The 26,250-nt window shown below is 39.6% G+C and overlaps 1 protein-coding gene across 2 annotated transcripts in view; it reads right to left on the bottom strand.

Annotated features, from left to right (window-relative positions):
- Positions 1-780: 780 nt before the first annotated feature.
- Atl3 (atlastin GTPase 3) overlaps positions 781-26,250 on the bottom strand; it is a 41,439-nt gene continuing 15,969 nt past the window's right edge. For both annotated transcript variants that reach the window (XM_031389548.1, XM_031389547.1), the window contains exons 3-13: positions 25,717-25,860; positions 18,966-19,070; positions 16,796-16,846; positions 15,096-15,152; positions 14,723-14,815; positions 13,506-13,644; positions 6,115-6,242; positions 5,507-5,563; positions 4,372-4,443; positions 2,533-2,964; positions 781-1,032 (exon numbers count right to left, since the gene is read on the bottom strand). In XM_031389548.1, the coding sequence (XP_031245408.1) occupies positions 946-1,032; positions 2,533-2,964; positions 4,372-4,443; positions 5,507-5,563; positions 6,115-6,242; positions 13,506-13,644; positions 14,723-14,815; positions 15,096-15,152; positions 16,796-16,846; positions 18,966-19,070; positions 25,717-25,860 (1,365 nt within the window). In that variant the 3' untranslated portion in view covers positions 781-945. The remainder of the gene's footprint in view (positions 1,033-2,532; positions 2,965-4,371; positions 4,444-5,506; positions 5,564-6,114; positions 6,243-13,505; positions 13,645-14,722; positions 14,816-15,095; positions 15,153-16,795; positions 16,847-18,965; positions 19,071-25,716; positions 25,861-26,250) is intronic.

Here is a 26,250-nt window from a genome sequence, read left to right as displayed (position 1 = left end):
TCAAACTACAATTTTACCAAAAAGTATCTAGCTCATACCTTTTATTATGAACCAGTGACTTTTTAAGGATAGTTTGCCTCCTTTCTAGAAAGAAGCTATAGAAATAAAAATTAAAAAGCAAGTTCAACAAAACTGCCAGCCTACTTGGTATTAAGACCTTACAATATGAAACAGGGTGATTTAACTTCTTTCATGCTGCATAGCAAAGAGAATTCATATAAGGGTTTAAGGATGGTACCACAAGTCTGTATTCAACTACTCAAGAACTTAGGGAGAGAGGAGGACGATGGAAAGCTCATAGCCACTGGGAATAGAGTAATTGCAAGCCCTGAGTCTGCATAGTCAAGTGGGCCAGGGGACAGCTGCAGGATAGAGCAATTGCTTAGCATATTCAGGCAATAGGTTCAATCACCAGTACTAGGAGAAAATTTTAAGTATAATAAAGCATCATTTCAGGGGGCCTTTCTTTCTGAGCCTTTTTCAAGTTGTGTAAACTTTTTAAAAGACAAATCTTCAAAGGTACAAAAGAACTAAAATCCAAAAGAGAACTTGATCCAAAACCACATTTCATGAGGTTGTCCTCCATTCGTTAGCCTGCATGGCTGCAGAGGGATATACTGGTCTTAAAAGGCACTATGTGGCACATCAAAAACTTAAAAGCTGCATTTCTCTTTTCCTTTTAGCCCCACCCCCACCCCTTAAAGTGCAAAAAGCAGAGAACAGAGAAAAGAGTAGCCTTGAGTCTGTAACAGCAAGAAAAAGAACTGCTTCCAAGCCAAGTGGAGTTGGAAACCACAGCAGAGATCAGTTCATTTATTCCAGTGCCCTGTATCAGATCTTCCAAGATGATCTCAGATCTGCCATTCCTCTGGAACTGGACCTGTGATGGCGTTGGCAGGAATCCAGAAGCTGACTGGGCTCTTGTTCGATCTTCCCATTAAGATGCTATTGAGATTTTTTATCAGCAGGTGGTCTCCCAACAACGGCATCCCTTACTGCAGCCTGAGTAGAATTACCAATATGAGAAGAAGCCTGCAAAAGTCCATGTAGTCCACATATTAGTTAATACATTACAACGAGGCACGAAAACACTATGTCCTGGGAGCTAACTTCCAAATATCTTTCCTCATTAGCAGCATGCTGAAAAGGCAGAGGGACTGAGATGATGGTGGTGAGAGGAAGCCATGATGCCAGCTGAGTCCTAAGTGTCAGCGGAGCATCTGTCCTCTGCCAAGGAGGTAGAGCCCCTGTTCACAGTGCTGACCTAACTAATCTATTTATGGCACAGGAAAGGAAACAAATTAGTCCTAAACATATACAAAATGGCCAGCTGCAGTGGCACATACCTACAGCCTCAGCATTCAGGAGGCTAAGGCAGGAAGATTATGAAGGTATTACACAGTGAGTTCCAAGTCACCCTAGGCTACAAAAAGACCATGTCTCAAAAACTAAAATATGAAAACTGAAGCTCACCCAGGTTTAGCTGGTACTATGTACCTATACCCACAGCATTTGTAGCACTTAAAAGCTATTTAGAGACAGCAGAATCAGGAGCTCCAGAGTTCAAGTTCATCCTGTTCTATATATGAAGTCTGAACCCAGCCTGGGTAACATGAAACTCTATCTCAAACAAACAAACACAGATAGCAAGATGGCTTATAGGGTAAACATTGATACTCGACCCTAATAACACAAATTCAATCCCCAGAACCCACCTATAGGTGAATAGAGAAAACTGACTCTACAGAGATGTCCTCTGACCTCCATATCCTGTGATCTGGGTCCCATACATCCACATTCATGTATCATATACAACCTAACACACACAATAGTAACAAATTTAAATAAACATTAGGAATAAAAAACCCTAGAGATCATGACAATCTCAAAAAGCATTTGTTTTTTGAAGATATAAATGAAGGTATGTATGAAAATGCCATAAACAAACCCAATATTTTGTATGTTAACCAAAGAATTTAAAAATATATACATAAAAATATAATGAATAAATGAAGGCAATGCCATACATTTTCTATCCCAAAAAGATTTAAAATGCAACAGTGCATTTTCTAGTTTCTATTTTATCAATGAAGCAAATTCATCAGAGGATGGAAGAACCATACAGGAACTGGATCTCAAGAGCACATAATTAGAGCTGCCCCATGCTCACAATCATCTGTAACTCCAGCTCCAGGGGATCCAATCTCTTCTTGCTTTAGTGGGCACTCTATACAAATTGTGCACAGACATATATGCAGACAAAGTACTCGTACACATTAAAAATAAAACTGACCCAGGACAAGCAGTAGATCAAAGACCCCTTTTTGCATTAAAGGGCCATTTTTAGGCATTAAAACATCAGGATTAAATATCAATATACTAAAAAAGAATAAAATGTAAAGCCCATCAGAAAGTGGGCTTACCCCCCTTTTTCACTATGAAATTCTTCCAAGTTTTACTTCAAAAGTGCAATCAGCACAGACACTCCCCCTCAGCCTCAGCCTCAGCCTCAGCCTCAGCCAGCACACTCACCTGCTCTAACACATATGCTGCACCGGAGTCAATCGCTCCACCCAGCTCACGATACTGCCCGGAGTATCTGATGTACCCCCAGGTAAGGAGTGCTATTAACAGCAGTCCAACCATACAGTTGAACAGCTGGGCCACAACCTCAAGCCCAATGAAGCCCGTGAAGCCCGAGGCTATGTACAACGCTGCTATGCCTGTGAACAGGACCGCAGGGGTTCGGAAGGTACTGAAGACATTCTTGCTGCCATTGTGCTTGCAGAAGTTCTCATACAGTTCTTGGATTTCCTCCTCCAGCTCCTGCTGGTAACGGAAGCTGAAATCCTTCCCACCCATCTTTTTGATCTTCTTAAAGTGGTCCAGAGAAAGTTGTTTGAATTCTTGGTGCTTGTCTTCTAAAATGTCTGGAGACAAATAAGGTTTCTCTCCCCCACAAATCTAAAAATAACAAAAACACATGCTGAAAATCCTTGTACATGCCAAATAAAATAAGTAAAAAGACACAGTAAAGATTAGAATGCTCTTAAGAGTTTAGAAAAAAAAAGCTTAGAAATTAACTTCAGAAAATATTCAAGAGAGACTAAGGATATAACATATATGTTAGAGTAGTTGCCCAGTATGCAGAGCTCTTGGTTTAATCCCAGTATCATATAAATCAGTATGGTGGTACATATCTGAAATCCCAACCCTCCACAAGTAGTTACAGAAGGATCAGAAAATTAAAAATCATCCTCAGCTACATGAAAAGTTTGAGGCCCACCTAAGCTATATGAGATTCTGCTTAAATGGGAAGTCAGAAAAGACAAATATCCAAGGCCAAAGCCAGACATATTAGTATATGCCTATAATCCCAGCTCTTAGGAAGCAAAGGCAAGAGATCCATACAAGTTTAATGTGGAACTGGCCTACATAACAAATTTCAGGCCAATCACAACTACATAGTAAGCCTTTGTATAAAAATATAAAAATTAATTAAAAGCTTGGCTACAAATGGTTAATAACCAGACACTGGGAGGCTGGAGAGATGGCTTAGTAGTTAAGAACTCTTGCTGCTCTTGCAGGACCAGAGTTCAGTTCCCAGCACCCCATCATAAAGCTTGCTCCTGAAGATCTAGTGTCTGACTCTAGTGTACTCAGTACCTACAGGTACAGAGATATACACATAAATAAATGACAAACCTTAAAGGAAGAGATAATGGCAGCACACGCTTGTCTAGGATTCAAAAGACTGCGGCAAAAGAACTGCTATGAATCTGAGACCAACTTGGACTACATATCACAACCCTGTCTGACAAAAATAACTAGAAGATCCCAATTACATACAAAGACTCTGTTTCAAAAGAAAAGAAAAATTAAACTTAAAAAGTAATAATTAGAGCATCCTAATTATTAGGGTGACCTGAAAGACAGCTTTCTGTCTCATCATCTTAAGATGTGACAGTTCAGGAGTTAAAGGAGGGCTTCCAGCTTTTCTACACAAGCAGGTTGCATCTCTAACACACACATTAGGCCATTCACAACCACCTGGAACTTTAGCTTCAGAGGACCCCATGCCCTCTTATGGCCCGTGAACACCCATGTCTGTGTGGCATACATACACAAGGACTAATAAGTAAAAACAAACTTTTAAAGCACATTCCTGTGCCTCAGCATTAGTGAGGTACAGGCAGTGCACTCAAACACCCTTCACTAGCACAGTGATTCTCAGGCCAGCTTATTACATAAAACCCTGTCTCAAATAAACAAACAAACAAAAAGGATACATTGAGGAGGAACAGGTTTGGCCTTTGAAGTCAGCAGCCATACTCAGAAATGACACTTCAGAACAAGGTGTTGCCCACATACCTCTTCCATGTTGTTGTAATAAATATCTTTGGCAGAGGCTGCAGCTGCCAAATTGTTGGCTTCAGCAGTGGCCTTTAAGAAGAAAGTGAAATACTTCTTGTAACATTTTCCAAGAAACGAAGCAAAAATATCTCTCTTCCTATTCCCATTTTTCCTTATTAGCCTTCTGTTTTTTATATTTCCATATAATTCAACTCATAAAATACATACTTTTACCAATTTTTGTGCCAAAACATCTATTCTGACACTTAAGAATCTTTAGTATAAATCAAACTTCTAAAGCTCAAGAAAATATAATTTTCTTTACTTCAATTTTAAACTTAACAGGTGCATACCTGGGCGGAGATGAAGCTCAGTGGCAGAGCACTTACCTAATCTATAAGGTGTAAGGCACCTTGGGTTCAGTCCCAGTGCCTCAAAAAAAAAAAAGTAGTAGGAGGAAGAAAGAAAGAGAGAAAGAGAAGGAGGAAGAGGAAGGTAGAAGGTAGAGGAGAAGAGGAAGAAGAAGGTAGAAGGTGGGAGAGGAGGAGAGGAAGAAGAGGAAGAGGGGGAGGAAAATTTTCATTTTGCTATAAGTCACAAGGTCCAAGGATTTTGTGAAAATATTTTGCTACTAAAGAAATCAGTATTTAGCAAGAAATACCCACATATTCAGCATATGAAAGTGAAAAACTATTTTAAACAAATGAGCAGAGAATCCTTTCCAGTTGGATCTAGCAAAGCAGGGCATCCCAGTGTGCTATGTAAGGAGAGCAGCCCCAACTGTATTGACTGTTCCATAGAGAATACAGACAAGGCAGAAGGTACAAACACTTGGCTGTAAAATGTGCTCTTAATAGTCAAGGTACAGAGAGTAGCCTTGCTCTCTTCTTCAGGACTCAGTTGTATCATATCTGGGTCAATTCCAACAATTGAAAAATGAATTTAGCCGGGCAGTGGTGGCGCACACCTTTAATCCCAGCCCTTGGGAGGCAGAGGCAGGCGGACTTCTGAGTTCAAGGCCAGCCTGGTCTACAGAGTGAGTTCCAGGACAGCCAGGGCTACACAGAGAAACCCTGTCTCGAAAAACCAAAAAAAAAAAAAAAAGAAAGAAAGAAAAAAAGAAATGAATTTAGAATGCCAAAGACTTTATTACCTGAAGCATGGATTTTGGGTGAGGAAGATCTTCTCCTTGATAAATTTTAATATATGCCTTAAAATATAAACATAGAAACTATCACAAAAATATAACTCTAAAATATTTTGCTCATATTTTAAAATAGTGCGACCACACAAGTACATTTTCTGAAAATCCTAGATCAACAACCAAGAATTAGCAGAAGCACGACACACCTCTGAGTGCATGTTAGCATTTTTAGTTATCTATAAATATTCTCAAGCAGTACAAGCCTACCAAGGCCAGGATTCCACTCAGGCCCCCATGCACAATGGTCTCACCAGGACCTGTGGATAGAGACCATCCACCTGGAGATAGCTGCATCCCATTTACGTGCGTCTCCTACTCACAGCAACCTCCTAACCACCTCCTCCTGTCCACATCATCTTCCTTGAAGACACAGTAATGACTACTCTAAGAGAGTGCAAAGAACATCATTTGGTTCTTATGCCCATACTGCCATCCAGTGGCCCGCTTCTGTAAGGACACTAAGGTCATAAAATGCCTCTGACCATTTCCCCCAGAAAATTACTAATATTAAAATCAATTTTACAAAAAAGCAAATTAGAACCAAAATTCATATTTACCTTAAAATATTCCAAGAGTCCCCGGCAGGTGACTTTTGAACCATTGATCTCCTTCTCCATTAATTTAGATGGATTTAGTACATATGGTATTAGAGCCTGTAACTGCTCTTTGAATTCACTGGCAATATCTATATACAGGATCGTAAAGAAAGACACAAGAAGCCAAAATGAGCACACCGCCCTCTTACAGAAAGAGGGCTAAGACTATGCTTGCTGTCTTCTGTCTGAGGTCAGGCTGCTGACAGACTGCTGTCCTAATGCACTTACACTGTGACCTTCCTTCCCGTCACATTTAAGTCCTTTCCAGTTCAGAGCAGAACATACAGAATATCCTTATCTTGGTTTCAATTCTTGAATATTTGGTTTATTCCCTTGCTTCTTAAGATATTACCTGGTTTGGTTTGGCTTGGCTTTAGGGACAGAATCCTGACTACTTACCCAGGGCTGGTTTCAAATTTGCAATCCTCTTACTTTTACCTCCCAAGTCAGTATCACTTTTTAAAGAATTAAAGAATGTGTTCAAAAACAAAATAACCTCTCCACTTGCCCCATGCCTTTGCTGCACCCATACACTATCCCTTAAAATAAACAGGAAGACACTATTTATTCATTTGCCTTATTTTTGCTAAGATTTTGTCTTCAAAGAGAAAGCTCTTGCTGGCAGTGTAACTCACACCCATAATCCCAGGAGCTCAAGGTCAGCCTGGGCTACATAATGAATTTGAGACTAAGCTGCAGCGCATTAAGTCTGTCTTAAAAAAATGATAATAATACTTGAAGAAGTAGAAGCATTTGTACCTCCTGCTATTTGCTTCTAAGTATCTTCTCAGTGGCTCCCAGGCCACCTCAGAATAAAAAGACCATTATGTCAGGAAAGTGATGCACTCTTTGCAGTCTGCACAAGGTGCTCAAAGCAGAACCAGGGAACTCATTAAGTAGAGGCGCCCTTTCCTCAAAGTACAAATAAATAAATCTAACTATGAAGATACAGGAGAACTGAATTACCACAAGTGTGATTTATACAAATTTTCTAATGTCTTTATGAGTTTCCAACTGCCAAATGAAAATAAATTTTTGCCAATATCAAGATAGAAAAACTCTTCAGCACTCCATAAACCTAATTATAATATAAAAAATGAACCTATTAAGTTTTAAGAAATAAAAAGGTAGGACAAATTATTAATCTCATACTTGAGGTTGGAGATGGCTCAGCAGTTAAGAGCACTAGCTGCTCTTCCAAGAGAGGGGTTAGATTCTCAGAACCTACATGGTGACTCACAATGGTCTGTAACTCTAGCTCCATAGGTTCTAACCCCCTTCTCTAGCCTCTGCAGGCACTATACTCATACATGCATAGACATATGTGGAAATAAAACACCCATACACATAAAATAAAAAATAAAATAAGATGAAATCTAAAAAATTGTATCTTAAATCTTTTTATGCTGAACCTTTTATACTGAAGAAAGTATAAAATGGTAGATACACTATACTGTTCTACAGTATGCTTATGTACGTTAAACTATAGAACCTTACAGAAAATAGAATTTCATTGAATACCTTTTAATCCTTTGGGAATTTTTAAAAATTTGCATTTGTGCATGTACACATGTGTGCATGCATGTGTATATGTGCCACAGAGTGTGTAGAAGTCACAGGACAACTTGTGGTAGTCACACTATTTCTACTATGTGAGTCTAAGGAACTAACCTCTGGTCATTAGGCTAGGTAGCAGCTGCCTTTATTCACTGAGCCATTGGTTTTTTTTTTGTTGTTTTTGTTTTTTTTTTTTTTTAATTTATTTTATTTATATGAGTATACTGTGGCTGTCCTCAGACACACCAGAAGAGGGCATCCGATCCCATTACAGATGGTTGTCAGCCACCCTGTGGTCTCTGGGAATTGAACTCAGGACCTCTGGAAGAGCAGTCGGTGCTCTTAACTGCTGAGTCATCTCTCCAGCCCATAACCACCCCCCACCCCCATTGGTTTTTTGAAACAGGGTTTCTCTGTGCAGCAATGGCTGTTCTGAAACTTGCTTTGTAGACCAGGCTGCCCTCTAACTCAGAGATCTGCCTGTCTCTGCCTCCCGAGTACTGTAATTAAAGGCATGAGCCGCTACAGCCATACTACCTAACTTCCAGTCCTCTTTTAAAGCATTAGAATATATCATCTATTTTTAAACATTTTTGTGGTTTCAACTTTCATCACCCTGAAGTACTATTTAAAAAAACACAGGGACCAAGCAGGATGCAGATACTAAGATTTACAGATCTCAGACTATTCATGTCTCTACTAAGGCTATTCCAAAACAACAGCTTTTAAATCATAAAAAAACTGTCTCATGACAGTCAAATCCAGTTTCTCATGATATAAAAGAAGACTAAGCCCTGGTGTTTGGTTAAGGAAACACTTAAATAGCTGCTTTAGCAATCTCCCTGTTCCAGCGAAAAGTTTCTTTACGCTGATGACACAGCATCCTGCTTCTGAGGAAACAAAGTCTCAAAAACCAAGTGATCCTCTATCTTCAAGAAACAACAGCTCAGCTTGTATGACAAGGAAACCAAGTTCATGTTTGACCAGAAATTGAACTGCCCTCATTAGGCCTGGCAGCAGCAACCTTTACCTGCTGAGATATCCCCACAACAGTTCTACTTACCAGTCTTTCACAATAAAGTCAATCACATGTGGTGCCAGATACGGTGACACACCTACAATACCAGGACTTGGGAGGCTGAGGCCATCCCAGGCTACCTAAAAAGTTAGAGGCCAGCTTGAGCTCTGTGTATGTATCAAGACCCTGTCTCTAAAATTTTTAAAAAGCTGTGTGGCTCTCAAGCTAGTCCTAGCTAAGCATTTACAAGTCATCTACTTTTTTCAACTTAGAATTTATTCTTCACTGAAACTCAATAAAGCCATGCCTGAGGTGCATGCTGAAAGTCGAGCACTTGAGAGGCTGAGGCAGAAGGACTGAGTTCAACTCAGAAGGACTCAGTATGGGCTATTATAATGAGTTATAGGCCATTCTAGAACACAGCAAGACACTGACTCCAAAAAGAAGCAAGTATAGTATACCTCAGTGGGTAAGAGGCTTGGTTATGAAGTCTACTGACCTGGATCCCACTACAGTGTAAAAGACTCACCTCCACAAACCTGTCTTCTGACCTCGACTACCAAACCGAGGCCTTGGTATGGTATGTGGATCTCTATGAGTTTGACACCAGCCTGGTCTACAGAATGAGTTCCAGGACACCCAGGATTACACAGGGAAATGCTGTCTTAAAAAAAACAAAAACCAAAAGCCAAAGCCAAAAAAAACAAAAAATAACAAACCAATAGCATACTAATATATCTGTGTTTTTCTGACTGTTATAATGGTTTACACATTTTTAATAATTTGGGTTTTGAAGTTTGGAGATTAGGGTCTAAGTCTGAGTTTGAACTTGAATTTAGTGTTTGGTTGCTTTTTGTTTTTAACTCAATGCTAAAGACCTCATATATGCTAGGGAAGCCTCTAAAATTGAGCTATATATCCCTAGTCCTTTTGGACTTGCCTTTTCATATTTAAAAAAAGTGTGACTTAAACCTTATAATTGTATCTTACAGTTCTGTCTTGGTCATGGTGGTGTATACCTTTAATCCTGCCATTACAGAACCAGCGGCAGGCATCTTTATGAGTTCACAGCCAGCCTGATCTACATAGTGAATTCCAGAGGCCAGCTAAGACTATATGGCTCTGTCTAAAAAATAATTAAAATATATATATTGTTCTATCCTAAATGAGGGAAGCAAATGTTTCCTAGTCATAAGACTGGAAATTGCTTACCTTAAATTTCCTCCCTGTCTTACAAATATAAACAACATACTTAAGATTTAGTTACTAAACGACCAGCAAACTGTGCTGCCTCGCCAAACATACATCATATGACCTTACTTGGATGGTGCCCCAACAAATTTGATTCACTAAACAGGAGGATTTATAATAGCTGAGGAAGATTTATAATAGCTTAAATTCAGAATTATGGGCTGGTAGGAAGACTATACAAAGACAGCCATGTAAAAACACAGAAACAGCCAACAAATGCCAAGGATTGTCATCATTTCCCAGGGGCCAGGAGAGAGGCTCAGGATAGGCTCTCCTCAGAGCCACTGAAGGAGGCCAGCCACTACTTCAAACTTCTGGCCTCCTGAACTGTAAAGGAATAAAATCTCTATTGTCTTAAGCTGCCCAGCTTGTAGTGACTCACTAAAGACAACCACAGAAATGCGAACAACACGCATCCCAGTAACATACACCTTCAGGTCACAGTCACACAACCTTTAAAAACTCCCTACTTTCTAAATAAAAATGTTAAAATGAACTGTGTTTTAAAATAGAAGGCTTTGAAATATCAAAATTCCTTAAGATAGGGAATACCGACATTTTTCTATACCTGGTAACCTGAGCTCCCCATGAGACAGGAGCATGACATGAAAAGTCACTAAACCACCTCCCTAGGCTCACCTATTGAAAAATATCGAAGCTGGGGGTGGTGGAACATGTCCATAATCCCAGCATTTAGAAAGTGAAAACAGGAGAACTGCTCCAAGTTCAAAGCCAGCCTGGTCTACATATCATCTCCCAGGTAAGCAATGCAAGACCTTAACTCAAAACAAGCAAAAATCCACCAGTTTAGATCTGGTAAAAATACAGCTAAAATGAAGTGTCATAACCCTAAGAAAACATTACCAGCCAGGCACAGTGGTGAATAATACCTTAATCCCAGCAGTCAGGAAGTAGAGGCAGGAAGAAGTTACCCTCGGCTACCAAGTGAGTTTGAGGCCAGCCTGGGCTACAGAGATCCTAAAAGGAAAAAAGGAATATATATCATTACACAAACACACACACACACACACACATGAATGCACTTAACTTTCTTAACTTTCTCCCTACTTAACTCTAAAAAATTCTCACCCAGTTTTTTAGGTAACAGGTTCTAGCTCCACTGTTTACCTAAGCAGATTATCTCTACCAAACCCAGGCCTTGCTCCTGAATATCTCAATCACTGAATAACAAGATCTCACAGTATTCCCTTTAGGAAAGCTGACAATCAACACATCACTCAAGTGTCAAACAGACAATAAAGGCTACTGCTTTCAAATTTAGCTTGTTTCGAAGCACTTAGATCAGCTGGTCTGTAAATCTTTTAAAAAGATTTATTAACAGGGGTTGGGGGCTCAGCAGATAAGAGCACTGCTCTTCCAGAAAATTCCAGCTTGGTTTCCAGCACCTATATAATGACTCAAAAATACCTGTTACTCCAATTCCAGAGGATCAGACACTCTTTCTGGCCTCTGCACATATACGGTACACAGACATAGAAACTGGCAAAACACCATACACATTGAATAAAAAAATAAATCTTTGAAGAAAAAAAGAGAGAAAATGGCTCAACAGTTAGGCATACTTGTCGCCCTTGCAAAGGACCCAAGTTCAGTTCTCAGCATCTACATGAGGCTAACAATAAATAACTCCAATTCCAGGGGATCCAGCACACTTTTCTGAGCTCTGCAGGCACAAGACACATACATGCTATATATTCATACAAGCAGGCAAGACACTCATACACATAGAATAAACCTAAAAAGAATGCTAAGTTTCCATTTTAGTTTTGTGTGTGGCAGCACGTACATAAGTACATTATGTTCATGCCAGTACCCAGGAAGGCCAGAAGGGGGCATCATATTCCCTGAAACTACATTACAAATAGCTGTGAACCATTTAATGTGGGTGCTGGAAATAGAACCCAAGAGCAGTCTTAGCTATTGAGCTATCTCTCTCTTGTCTGTACATATTGACTTAGACAAATATACTATTCTTCTTAGATCAACTAAATCAAATAGAACGAAAATTATAAATTTCAAATTTACTGAGGCTATTCTTAAAGGGCAAGTTTCCTGGTAACTCAACATGTATATATTTTCTAAAGACTTCCTCTAAACAACAATGAACTTCTATTTCCACGGTGTGGGCTTTAAGGTACCAGTACCAAGTTGTGCGCCTCTGCCACTACTTTTAGCTGAGCACTTTGAGTGAGTTACTTAACTTTCCTCATTTTTGCCAGCTTCCTGATATAGAGATAAATGAAATGATGTAACTTCACAGAATTACTGTGAGCTTAGTATTAAAGCATTTTGCACAACACTGGTGTACTGGCTGGTTTTGTGTGCCAACTTGACACAGGCTGAAATTATCACAGAGAAGGGAGCTTCAATTGGGGAAGTGCCTCCATGAGATCCTGCTGTGGAGCATTTTCTCAATTAGTGATCAAGGGGGTAGGGCTTCTTGTGGGTGGTGCCATCTCTGGGCTGGAAGTCTTGGGTTCTATAAGAGGGCAGGCTGAGCAAGCCAGGGGAAGCAAGACAGTAAGGAACATCACTCCATGGCCTCTGCATCAGCTCCTGCTTCCTGACCTGCTTGAGTTGCAGTCCTGACTTCCTATGGTGATAAACAGCAATGTGGAAGTAAGCCCAATAAACCCTTTCCTCCCCAACTTGTTTCTTGGTCATGATGTTTGTGCAGGAATAGAAACCCTGACTAAAACAAATGGGAATCCAATTGGACTGCAAAGCTAACAGCTACTATTATAGTGTTTTAAGGAAAATTAAGAGACTCAGGTAAGCCTATAAACAAACTGCCTAACAAATATAAACTGAGGGCCAGCCATAAGGTGACTCAGGGCCTCCAGGAATAAGGAACAAAAATAAGACAATGGTACCCAAGCATCCCAACTCTGATTCTCTAGCCTACCATTGACCCAGCAACTCCTGACATTAGCTTTTGACCCAGAATCAGGTTTTGACAAAAGCACAAAGGAGTTGAAACAGTATCTGGCTGTATATCATGGTACTCTTCCCCAGGAAGATATTTTTACTTGAAAAATATTGGATGTCTTATATTTCAGTCTTCCTTCATTTAGCACTTTGATCTCTTATAAAGCAAAAACTGTTTCTTATCCGGGCAGTGGTGGCGCAGGCCTTTAATCCCAGCACTTGGGAGGCAGAGGCAGGCGGATTTCTGAGTTCGAGGCCAGCCTGGTCTACAGAGTGAGTTCCAGGACAGCCAGGGCTACACAGAGAAACCATGTCTTGAAAAACCAAAAAAGAAAAAAAAACTGTTTCTTAGAAAGAGCCCTGAAGAACATTACTTCATTTTCAGTTAGTGAAACAGGCAAAATGCTTCTGATGGTCACAGTAAGTCAGGAGGGAATCTGAACTATACTAATACTATCTTCCTATGAGACCATACCCATTCTCATAAGCATCCATTTGATTCACAACTGACTCTTACTGTAAATTATGGGATTCCAAAGATCAAATCACATATACAATAGCAATGTCTGTAACATACCTTTCAACTTCCCATCAAAGTTGGGGCTTGTGGCCACCTGAAGTCCAGGATGTGGTAAGAGAAAACAGGTGACATCGGAGAAACATGAGTGAATATGATTTCGAACATTCTGAATTTCTTCATGTTGATGTTCTTTCACCTGTCAAGAAAAATCAAATTTACAAGCCAAAGACAATTTGGTATTCACTAGCAGCCACTAGCATAAAGACAAAGGAAAGAAGACTTTCCGAACAACAGATCAGAGTGACCGATGGGAAGAGGCAGAGCCCCAAGAAGTAGTAAGTATATGAATGTGCTCCAGGCTCCCATAGCTAACAGAGTAGAAACTAAAGACTTGGTTTTCAAAGGTATTGTGCAACACATAAGAACAGAAAGCTGTCGGCCAGAAGGAGGATCCAAAAAGCTAGCAATGACTGACAAAGGTCTCCTGTTTTAGGGAACAGGCTAGACTTGTTTATATAGATGCCAAAGCAAATAATATTGAGTAAGAACAGAATTGCAATTCTAAATATGACATTCTAAAGGCACATATAGAATCTGATTCAAAATAACTGGAAATTATAATTATAAAGGCCTTTTGCTCAGAGTTCCTCTCCACAGTACCTATATATTATATACCCTGGCTCTTCAATTCCACTATGAAAAAGCTTATACTGGGGCCAGAAAGATAGCCATCTTTCTGCTAAGCAGGCAAAGGTACTTGCCATCAAGTCTGCCAACCTGAATGTAATTCCTGAGACCCACATGGTGAAGAGAGAGACCTGACTTCCATACGTTGTTCTCTGACTTTCACATAAGTACTGAAGCACTCTCCTCTCTTTCTCTATCACACACACAAATAAATACATGTAATTTTAAAATTTTAAACAAAAATTATACTGCCTTATTCTAATATTCATAAAAACTTAACAGAGTATCATTTTTCAATGACATGCTTTTTTTTTTAACATTTATTTTTATTTATTTTATGTGTATGAGTACACTGTGAGTGTAATTCATTGTAGCGTCTGAACAGAAGAGGGTGTCAGATCTCATTACGGGTGGTTGTGAGCCACCATGTGGTTGCTGGGATCCGAACTCAGGACCTTCGGAAGAGCAGTCAGTGCTCTTACCCGCTGAGCCATCTCACCAGCCCTTCAATGATATGCTTTAAAGACAATATTCAAAAGCAAATGGAAGTTATTACCTTTAGAAAACCATTCAGATTTCCTACTTACATGTAAACGCTTATCCAAAAATGCCATTCCTCCTTGCAATCCATAGTTATATTCATAAGGGAAACTCCAATCTCGAATCAAAAACATCAGTGTCTATTGTGACAGAGCAGAACAGAATTACAATACTGTATAAGTGCACATTCAAGATTAATTAGTTATTACTGTAATATTTTCTGCTAATCTTTTCAGAGGGGGCAAGGGCATGCTGAAGGGGAACAGCCTGAGCAATGTAGCAAGACTATCTCAAAATAAACAAAAACAAAAAAACCCTGTAGCTTACAGCTTATAATAAAAACAGACAGAACTGGGTTGTGAGCTGTAATTGATGAACTGTAAACTAAACAAAGATAAAAATGACATCACAGTGCTTTACCTGGAAAGGCTTTTGGAAAATTTCATCCATTGCTAGACGGCCATATTCTGTGAAGAGCTTTAAAAAAGAAAAGTTAATGACTTGTAGGACAACTTTATTTAAAATAATTTTAAGGTATTTTTTTGCAAAATATTTGGGAGCTAGTGAGATGGTTCAGAGGTTAAGAGCACTTGTTCTTCCAAAGGACCAGGGTTCAATTCCTAGCACCCACATGGAGGTTCACAAATTCCAGTTCCAGGGGATCCAACACCAGGAACATTTATACATTCCGGTGAAATATTCATGCACATAAAATAAATCTTAAAAAATGTAAAATATTCATTTGGCTGGGCGTAGTAAACTTTAATTACTGTGAGCATTTTTTAGTCCATATGAGCACTCAGACCAGTATGCAGAAACATTCCCATTTGGTGCATTCTGTTATCTCCATTGGCAAAAGTCCTGGCACGATTGTAAGTAGCTACCTGATTCAAATGTCTGAATGAATTCACTAAGACTAGGATTCCCATATACACTTGCCTGCTTCTTCATGAAGCCACACTAAGTATAATAAAATAAAATTTAAATATCAAATTCACAGGTCAAGGAGGACATGAAATAATATGACAGTACAAAGAACTTGTCACAAACACCACAAAAGAAAAGAAACAGATGGCAAGTGTCCGGTTCTGACTTTTTCTGCCCTGTTAACAAATGGGAGAAAACAGAGGACCAAGAAGTAAAATATTCTCTCAATAGAATCCTTAAACAACTGAGAGATGAAAAGTGGAGTTCCTCTGAAGAGGGGTGAGGAAGTGGGTGGGACTATCAACTAAAGTAATGTTTGGAAGTCTGCCCCGAGATCTCTACCCTCTACAGAGAAATGAATGCAAGAGTAGTATGCATGCATAGTCTTAATAACAACAAAAGTCTAGCCTTGAGGCTGAGAAAACCATTCAGTAGGTAAAAGCTTTTGGCATGTAAGCCTGAGAACCCAACCCAAATTCAATCCACAGAAGCCTTGGCTGGCCCAGTACTCACAGAGACCCTGTCTCAAAAAACAAATAAAATTAGGAGGATACATACCTACAGCTGTTTGCTTTTATTTCTTTTATTCTTATGAGTATATTTGTGCTGTGTTACTGTTGTCTGTATAATGTGTATGTTGAATGTACATGTAAATGTACATGTTAGCATATATACACACATGTGTATGTGAGACCAGAGGTTTCTACTGTCAGGTTTCGTCTATATCTTTCAACCTTAGTTTATGAGACAGTGTCTCACTGAACCTAAGCTAACCAGTTTCCTAGACTACTGGCCATTGAGCTCCAGATAACCTATTTCTATCTCTCCATCACTGGGGTTAACAGCCACCATACTGAAACTCACTATGTAGACCAGCCTGGCCTCAAACTTACAAAGATCCACCTGCCTCTACCTCTTGAGTGCTATGATAAAAGGCATGCACTACTACACCTGGTTGTTTATTTTTATGTGAGTGCTAGGGATTCAAATTCAGGCTGTCATGCTTGCACCACAGGTACTTCAATGACCAAGCCTCTCTTCCCAGCACCAACCCAGCCACATCCTCTCCCTCATCCTCTTGGGTCTCCTTCCTGTACTCAGACACACCCTCTTCATGTCTAGATTCCATATAAGATAGAAAACACACAATATTTTATCATTTACCCACTATTCCCATTACCATTTCTTGTTACCTGTAGCTGCTGAAGATCATCTTCCTGAATATTCTGGGACAAATTGTAAATCTAGAAAACAAAATCAAGATTGATAACACTCTGTCTTACTTCAAACAAGACCCAAATAAGCTTAAAACACTGGATGAAGCTTTGTAAATGAAAATTTGCATTTTAGCAATATATGTGTGTGTGTGTGTGTGTGTGTGTGTGTATGTACCCTCCATGAAGGCATATATATGCCTCATACACATACACACACATACATACATATATGTATATATACAAACATATATACATACTTATATACTATAGAGAGAGAGCAGTATCTGTCTTTTGGAAAAAATTAAAATATAAGGCTAAAATCACAAAATTCCTTCTTTATAGTTTAAAATAGTTTAAGAGGTTTGAGAGTTTCTAGAAATATTTTGTATATAAGTAGAAAAAATAATCATTTTTGTGCTTCTAAGAGCTTAATTATGCATATAGTTTGTGTTGGTTAAATTTCATTGACAACTTGATACAACCCTGAAGTCACCTGGGAAATCAGAAACCTCAACTGAATAATTCTTCAATTAGATTGTCCTATACCTAAAAAAAAAAATGTATTTATGCGTATGGGTAGGTACATGGGCACAGGTATGTGCACCACATGCAGGCTTGGTACCACAGATCCTCTGAACTGTAATTACAGACAGATGCAGGCTTGGTACCACGGATCCTCTGAACTGTAATTACAGACAGATGCAGGCTTGGTACCACGGATCCCCTGAACTGTAATTACAGACAGATGCAGGCTTGGTACCACGGATCCCCTGAACTGTAGTTACAGACAGATGCAGGCTTGGTACCACGGATCCTCTGAACTGTAATTACAGACAGATGCAGGCTTGGTACCACGGATCCCTGAACTGTAGTTACAGACAGATGCAGGCTTAGTACCACGGATCCCCTGAACTGTAGTTACAGACAGATGCAGGCTTGGTACCACGGATCCCTGAACTGTAGTTACAGACAGATGCAGGCTTGGTACCATGGATCCCTGAACTGTAGTTACAGATAGATGTAGGCTTGGTACCACGGATCCCTGAACTGTAGTTACAGACAGATGCAGGCTTGGTACCACGGATCCCTGAACTGTAGTTACAGACAGATGCAGGCTTGGTACCACGGATCCCTGAACTGTAGTTACAGACAGATATAAGCTGTTGTGCAGAAGCCGAGTATTAATCCAGGTCCTCTAGTGGAGTAGCCAATGCTCTTAACCACTGAGCCAGAAAGAGAGTTTCTTGCTTGGTGACTGATATGGGAGGGTTTAGCCCCCTGTAAGTGGCAATACTCCTAGGCAGGTAGGCCTGAAATAAATAACTATATATAAATTATATATAATATATAGAAATATATAAATTATATATATAGTTCTTTGTACTGTCATATTATTTCATGTCCTCCTTATCCTGTGAATTTGATATTAAGTTTAATTTTATTATACTTAGTGTGACTTCATGAAAAAGCAGGCAAGTATTGTAGGAATCCCAATCTTTGTGTGTGTGTGTGTGTGTGTGTGTGTGTGTGTGTGTGTGTGTGTGTGTGTACGTGTAAATTATATATAGTAGCTAAGCATGAACAGGAAAAAGTCAGTAAGCACCACTCTTCCATGGTTCTCCAGAGTTCCAAATTCCTACTTGAGTTCCTGCTCTGACTTCCTTCCATAAAGGACTATGACCTGAAGTGTAAGCCGAATAAACCTTTTCTTCCCCAAGTTTGCTTTAATCAGAATGGTTTATCAATCACAGCCACAGAAAAGCAAACTGAAACAGTCTAAAAAGAACACTCATAGCCACGTGGTGGTGGCACATGCCTTTAATCCCAGCACTCAGGAGGCAGAAGCAAGCCGACCTCTGTGAATTCAAGGCCAGCCTGGTTGGTCTACAGAGTAAATTCTAGGACCGCCAGGCTAACCCTACCTTGAAAAATCAAATTAAGTCAAAAGAATAAAACCACGTATATACAACCACAAAAAATGCACTAACAGAAAATAATTGACAGACTACAGAGCTCACTATAGAATAGTTGCCTTGCATTTTCAAAATCCTAGGTTCAATCCCCATAAGGAAGAAAGGGAGGAGACACGGAAGGGGAAAAGGGATGAGGGGGAAGCAGACAAAGGGAAGGAACAGAGGGATCTCACCTGAACAGAACTAGTCATAGTGCTTAGAGCAAAAATGGTAGCACAATCCTTCACAGTTGACTGGCTGTCAAAGGCCCCCTGGGTATCCATCAGAACAACCGCAACCTTAAGAAAGAGAAAAAAGAAAAGAAAAAGAAAAGGTTAAAATGAAAAGGAGAATGCAAAGAGTAAATTAAAAGTACATTGTAACCATTTAGGCTTTTCTAGATCTACCCCAGTTCCCAAATAATGCCACAGAGGCTTGTTTATTTATGAATTAATGCCTAGGCCTTAAGCTAGGCTTGTTCCTCAACTAGCTCACAACTCAATTAACCTATTTATACTATTCTATGTCTGCCATGTGGCTGGTTATCTCTCCTCAGTTTCATACATCTGACTTCCTCCAAGTCTGGGTGGTGAATCTCCTGCACAACTCCTTCCCAGAATTCTTTGTCAGTTGTCCCACCTTCTATTGTATCCTGCCTTGCTATAGGCTACTCATTTCTTTACTGACAGGTGATACTTTTATACAATGCACAAGAGTTTATCCCTACAGTACTCAATAATCCTGTATCCCAGCACTTGAGAAGCTGAGGCAAGAAGACAGCTGTATGTTCAAGGTCAGCCTGGAGTACATAAGGAATAGTCCAGCATAGGCTATAGAATGAGACCCTGTCTCAAAAATCAAAAAGAAAAACTGAAAGTAACATTTACATGAGTCACGTAACACTGCTTGTAGGTTCTGTCAGAAAAAGCAATCAGGTGCCTGCTTTGGTAAGAGTACTTCACTAGGGAGTATCTGCTCTGCCCTGGTGAGATACTACAACACAAGCACACAGAACAACATGAAGAATAAAATTATCCCACCAAAAGAAAACATCAATGTCATAGCCAGCCACTTATCTCACTATCCACCAGGCATTTCATTTTTAATGTTTTTAATTAAGTTATGAAAATAGTCACTACAGAAATCAGTGGCTTAAAAATTAAAAATAGAATTCCTGTATGACCCCGCTATACCACCACATGCTATCACAGAGTTGTATGCACATCTGTGTTCATTGCTTCTCTATTCACAATAAAAAAAGTGAACTCAACCTAGATTTATTTAAATGTGGTAAATGTAAACAAAAAAATTTATTCATCCATAAAGAAAAATGAAATTCCCAAGAAAGTGGATGGGAATAAAAAATAGTATATTAACCACAGTGACACAAACTCAGAAAGACAAACACCATGTTTTCTTTCATATACTAATCCCAGCTTCTAATTTTTTATATATGCATCATTTATGTGGGTGAATGTGTAAAGGCCAAAACCTAGAAAGGGGCCCACAAGAGAGGGAAAGGGAAACTTTTTCTTCCTTTTATTTTTCATTAGTTTATTTATTCACTTTATTCACTTTACATCCCGATCTCAGCCCCCACCTCTCCTCTCAGTCCCTCCACCCATGTAGCCCCTCCCCCTATCGACCATCCCTGGAAAGCTTTAAGAAAACTAAGAGTAGTAGAAGGCACATGAAGGAAGAATACTGGGAACTGAAAATATTTAAATGGGAATGGGAACAAAATGGAGAGAAAGGGTTAACTAAAACTAAGTATTTATGAAAAATCATAAGGAAACCTGCTACTTTGCAATTTAATTTACAAAGATAAGTCAAGAACTAGAGAGACAGTTCAGTGGTTGAAAGCACCTACTACTCTTCCAGAGGACCTAGGTTCAAATCCAAACACCTACATGGCAGCTTATAACCATCTGTAACTCCACTTTCAGAGGATCCAATGCCCTCTTCTGGCCTTCACATATATCAGTTAAATATTCAGATACCAGTTACATATGTGGTACACACATATACATAGGCAAAATACCAATACACATAAAATAAAAATTCTTGTAAACTTTGAACTTGATTTGAATAGACATTACTCCAAAGAAGTCTAAATGGTTCTTAAGTACCTGAAAAAAAGGTGTTCAATACTATTAGTCATTAGTAAAATACAAATGATTATCAAAACCACAATGACTTACCATTTCATACCAAGTTGGCTATTAAATACACACACACACACACACACACACACACACACACAATGGAGTTGGTGGAGAGGAGATGGCTCAGTCAGTAAAAGGTTTGCCTCACAGCATGAAGACCCAAGTTTGAGTCCCCACAACCCATGTGAAAATCCTAAACTTCATGTTGTACATGTGTAATCCCAACTCTAGAGAGGCAGAGGCAAGAGAACCCCTGAAGCTCACTGGCCAACCGTCTAGCCTAATTGGTAAACTCCAGGCCAATGAGATACTGTCTCAAAAGAAATAAATAACATTCCTAAGGATGACACCAAAGGCTAAGGCTCTCCTCTGACCACACGCTTTTACACAAACACATAAATACATATTACCAACACAAAAATATACACAGACATACACACACACACACACACACACACACACACACACATATTCCCTCCACCCCAAGATGTCTCAAACAGGGAATGGGGGCTATTCAGAGGTATATACAAGTCACCAAATAAGTTAATACTCATCAAAAGAACAAGTCAAGCATATTGAACTCAGGAGGCTAAGGTATCAAACTGAAGAACAACTTTGATTTAAAAATATAATCTTGGGGATTATATTTTATATTATAGAGAGATGGCTCAGCTGTTAAGAGCACTGATTGCTCTTCTGAAGGTCCTGAGTTCAAATCCCAGCAACCACATGGTGGCTCACAACCATCTGTAAAGAGATCTGACACCCTCTTCTGGTGTGTCTGAAGACAGCTACTTACACATACTTACAAAAAATAATAAAAAAAATAAATCTTTTAAGAAAAAAAAAATATATATATATATTACTCAAAAGAAAAAGGGAAAAAAGAAGAAAAAATAGTATCAAGTGCTAGAAACTAGAACCTCCTGCATTGCCAATATGCATACAGGTTGGTAGAGCTCTTTAGAGTGTATTAGCTATCTTGTTTGTTTGTTTAAGATAGTCACAGGGGCTGCTGAGATGGCTCAGTAGTTAAGAGAGTTTGATTCCACATATTGGGCTCACAACCATCCATAACCCCAGTTCAGGGGATCTAATGCCCTGTTCTGGCCTCTGTAGGACTGCATGTACACGATGCACAGAAATACATGCAGGTCTAACACCCATACACACACAAAAAAGTTAAGTTTAAAAAAATAAAGTCAGTCAGATCTGCCATGTGATACAGAAACACACTTAGCATTTTCCCCAAGAAGTTCTTTTGTTGAAGACTTGTTCCCCAGCTCCTGAGTCTAAATATTAAGAGGTGTGTACTGGTTGGTTTTGTGTCAACTTGACACAGGCTGGAGTTATCACAGAGAAGGGAACCTCAGTTGAGGAAATGCCTCCATGAGACCCAGCTGTGGAACATTTTCTCAATTAGTGATCAAGGGGGGAGGACCCCTTGTGGGTGGTACCATCTCTGGGCTGGTAGTCTTGGGTTCTGTAAGAAAGCAAGCTGAGCAAGCCAGAGAAAGCAAGCCAGTAAGGAACACCACTCCATGGCCTCTGCATCAGCTCCTGCTTCCTGACCTGTTTGAGTTCCAGTCTTGACTTCCTTTGGTGATAAACAGCAATGTGGAAGTGTAAGCTGAATAAACCCTTTCCTCCCCAACTTGCTTCTTGGTCATGATGTTTGTGCAGGAATAGAAACCCTGACTAAGACAAGAAGTGACTGTATTGTGAGAGTATTCATCTCATCAATAGTGACCCACTGATGAGTTCATACTGAATGAGTAAGTGGGTGGCTCAGGACATAACTCTGAGGCATATGCCTGCCCTGGCCCCTCCTGTCTGTCTATAGCTTCCTGTCAACTGCAAAGTGTGCTAATTTGCTCCTCCCCGAGCTTCCCACCATGACAGTCAACCCTGCATAATCACGATTCCTGTCATGTACAGATTGGCCTCTAGCCCTCGGTAATAAACAGCTAAGGTCTGAAATTTCTGGAGCTGTGACTGAAATAAATCTTCCTCCCTTAAGTTGTGTATCTCAAGTATCTGTACTGACACAAAAAGTAAACATATAGATATATACAAGAGGCCTTCAGTCTTAGGAAAGCTTGGACATAGATGTTTTTTAATAATTTTTTAGATGTGTTTATTTTATTTTTGTATATATGAGTGTGTAGTTATTATATGGCTTCTTTGTAGGTTTTTCTCTCTTCCACTCTTCTCCACTCTTTCTCTTCTACCCTTACAACCTCTTAACCCTAGATAAGAGAGAAAATGGAGCAGAGAGAAAAGAAAAGAGATCCCTGAATAAAGCCTGGGGTCGGAAAGGGGACTATCACTTATCACTAGACTACTGCCTGCTGATTATGGGCATCAAGTTCCTTGGGGCAAGTTTGATCTTCACTATCAGGTTATCTAATTTCTTCTTGTTGTTTCTTCTTTGGGCATAACTACTTAACAAACCTCAACCAACAACAACCAAACTACAACCCAACAACATTTTCATACCCTCTGAAAAGTCCCCAGAATTCCACCAAAAACTATCTGCAACTGGCAAAATTACGATTCTACTAGAGCATGAGGCACACCAGAGCGGAAGCAGGCCCATATCCCACACCTGGGATCAAAAGGAAACACATTCCCATAATAGTTCTGTTTTTCAAAGAACCAAAATTCTAAAATTATCACTACATGAGTGTTTAAGAGGCCCCAGGTCCTCTAAAAGAGCAGCAAAAAATGCTCTTGAGTCACTGACCTAATTCTCCAGCTCTTGGATTTTGTTTGAGGGAAAAGGTTGGTTTAGACAGGATGTCAAGCTAGCCTGAAACTCATGTCTCAGCTTCCCAAGTACTAATATTGCAGGCATGTACAACTGATGTATTTTTAAAAAAAAAGTATAGTATTCTTTCTTATACAATGGAATATTGTTCGGTCATGGAAGGGAGTAAAAAACTAATGAATGCTATAAGAGAATTAGGCTGAATGGAGGAGGCCAGACCCAAAAAACACTTATCATTTCATTTATAAACAGACAGCTCCATGAAGAGATGGAACTGAGAGGTAGAACACTTACTTGCCTGGCATACACACAGCACTAGGTTCAATCCCCAATACCAAAAAAGACAAGAAAGCAGGGAAAAGGAGAAGATGACAGGAAGAAAGGAAGAGAAAGGAAGGTGGAGTACAAGCACACCAAGTTCTCCACCAGGCGGCACCTCCTGACAGTTCAGTCAATAGTACATTAGTAGACACAAGGAGCTGGAAGAAGGCCTCTTTTGACGAAATAAAAATGTCTTGGAGTCAGATGGTGATGATACCTGTTCAGTTTTATGTTTATACTAAAAAATCACTGAACCAGCCACTTCTACAGGATAAATCCTGAATCATCAGCATGATATCCAATTGAACAAAAGCTCACAATCACATGTGTTTGCTAACGAGAAAAATGAGACTAAAGAGGAAACAACAGGACTTACTAGAAGCTCTCTGAAAAGCAGAAGCTACATGTGTACTCAACATTGATAGAAATGGTCTCATGTCACAGACTAACACAGTAAACTTCCAAACCATTTTTTTGTTGTTGCCTTTGAAACAGGGTCCCACACTTTATAGCCCATGCTGGCCTCAACTGTATGCCAGTCTTCCTCCCTCAGCCTCTTGAATGTAGGGATCACAGGCACAAGTCACCATGCCAAGCTCTTTTAAGTACATTTTAAGAAGCCCAGGCTGGCCTCTAAGTTGTGACCTAAGATGTATGAATAGCACATACAGCTCTAATAGTTGCTTTCTTTTGTTTTACAATACTTTTGTTTAACATCAGAGTGGCTTTTTCATTAAAGGAATTCAAAAAATGGAAGGAAGTTTTGAGTGAGTAGTCAGTTTTACAAAGCAAACATTTTTATTATAAAATGTATACCAACACCTCCCTGCATCAAGCTTTCTACTTAGTAAAGAATCTAAGTAAGTACACTGTAGGATCTACTATCAAAATAACTCAACAGGAAAAGAAAGCAATTACATTAGGAGATAGGAGTTATCATGGATTTAAAAGGATCTAATTTATTTTTTGATTGGATTAACACAGCATATGTTAAAGTTCTCATCTAGAGCCAAGCAAGGTAGCGTGCACCTATGTGTGGGGGATGAGGAAGTCAACCTTGTGAAGGAAAAAATAGGATGGAGAGCTAGGCAGCACAGGCTCCTGACTCCTCTAAGAGTTCTGATCTGCCTCGCATGGCACAGATCTAAGATGCTCCCAGAACAACAGGAAACAGCAAAGAAGAGCCAGGGCCAGGCCACAGCTGCTCCCTGTCCTCATGGAAGTCCTAACAGGTGAGCATACTGCTTCCACTCCTTCAGAATAACCTCATCAGCCATGGCTTTCACTGGAGGACAGTAACAATGTGGTGAGATACAAATAACAAGGATTAGGGGCTTGGGATTGGTGCAAATACTGTATATGAGCTTATATGCTAGGCAATAAACTCAGATCTGCACCTAATGCTGGTCTCCAGAGTCGAATTTCCCAGGATTCATCATATGACTCCATCTCCTCTCCCCACACCTATGATCCCAGAACACAGAAAGCTGAAGGAGCTGTGTCAGGATTCAAGGCCAGCCTAGGGTTACCTACTGAGTTCCAGACCAGCCTGGCAAACTTATCCAAAAAACAAAAAAATTCCTATCTCAAGAAAACAAAATAAATACAAGTTTTCATTTAGTTATTCTGTTATAATATCTAAATCTTTTCTTCCTTTCTTTCTTTCTTTTCCTCTTTTAACATCCTTACCTTTTTCCCACATGGCTTCGTCACAGTGAAAACTTCACTCCAAATCTGAATCCCAGTAGTTTCTGGGTCAGAGCCTCCTCGCCATGAAAATCCTGTCAGTGGTTCTTCTGGGTCACCCAACCAATTTGAATGACCACCTTCCTTCTACAAGAAGAAATAAGATGTTCTGTTACATCTTTGGTTTCACTTTCAGAGGCACTGGAAATAAAATACAGGGCCTCACATATGCTAAGCAATCACTTGACTACATACCCCGACCCCTCACCAAATCTTTTTTTATTAAATATTTATTTATTTATTTTATGTATATGAGTACATTGTTGCTACCTTTAGGCACACCAGAATAGGGCATCAGATCCCATTAGAGATGGTTGTGAACCACCATGTGGTTGCTGGGATTTGAACTCAGGACTTCTAGAAGAGCAGTTAGTGCTCTTAACCACTGAGCCATCTCTCCAGCCTCCTCACCAAATCTTAAGTAATTTTATACATCAAGGATAATTAGCCGGGCAGTGGTGGCACATGCCTTTAATC

This window comes from Mastomys coucha, unplaced genomic scaffold, assembly GCF_008632895.1.
Source record: "Mastomys coucha isolate ucsf_1 unplaced genomic scaffold, UCSF_Mcou_1 pScaffold21, whole genome shotgun sequence".
NCBI classification, from domain to species: Eukaryota; Metazoa; Chordata; class Mammalia; order Rodentia; family Muridae; genus Mastomys; species Mastomys coucha.
This window is presented reverse-complemented; position numbering and strand designations above follow the sequence as displayed.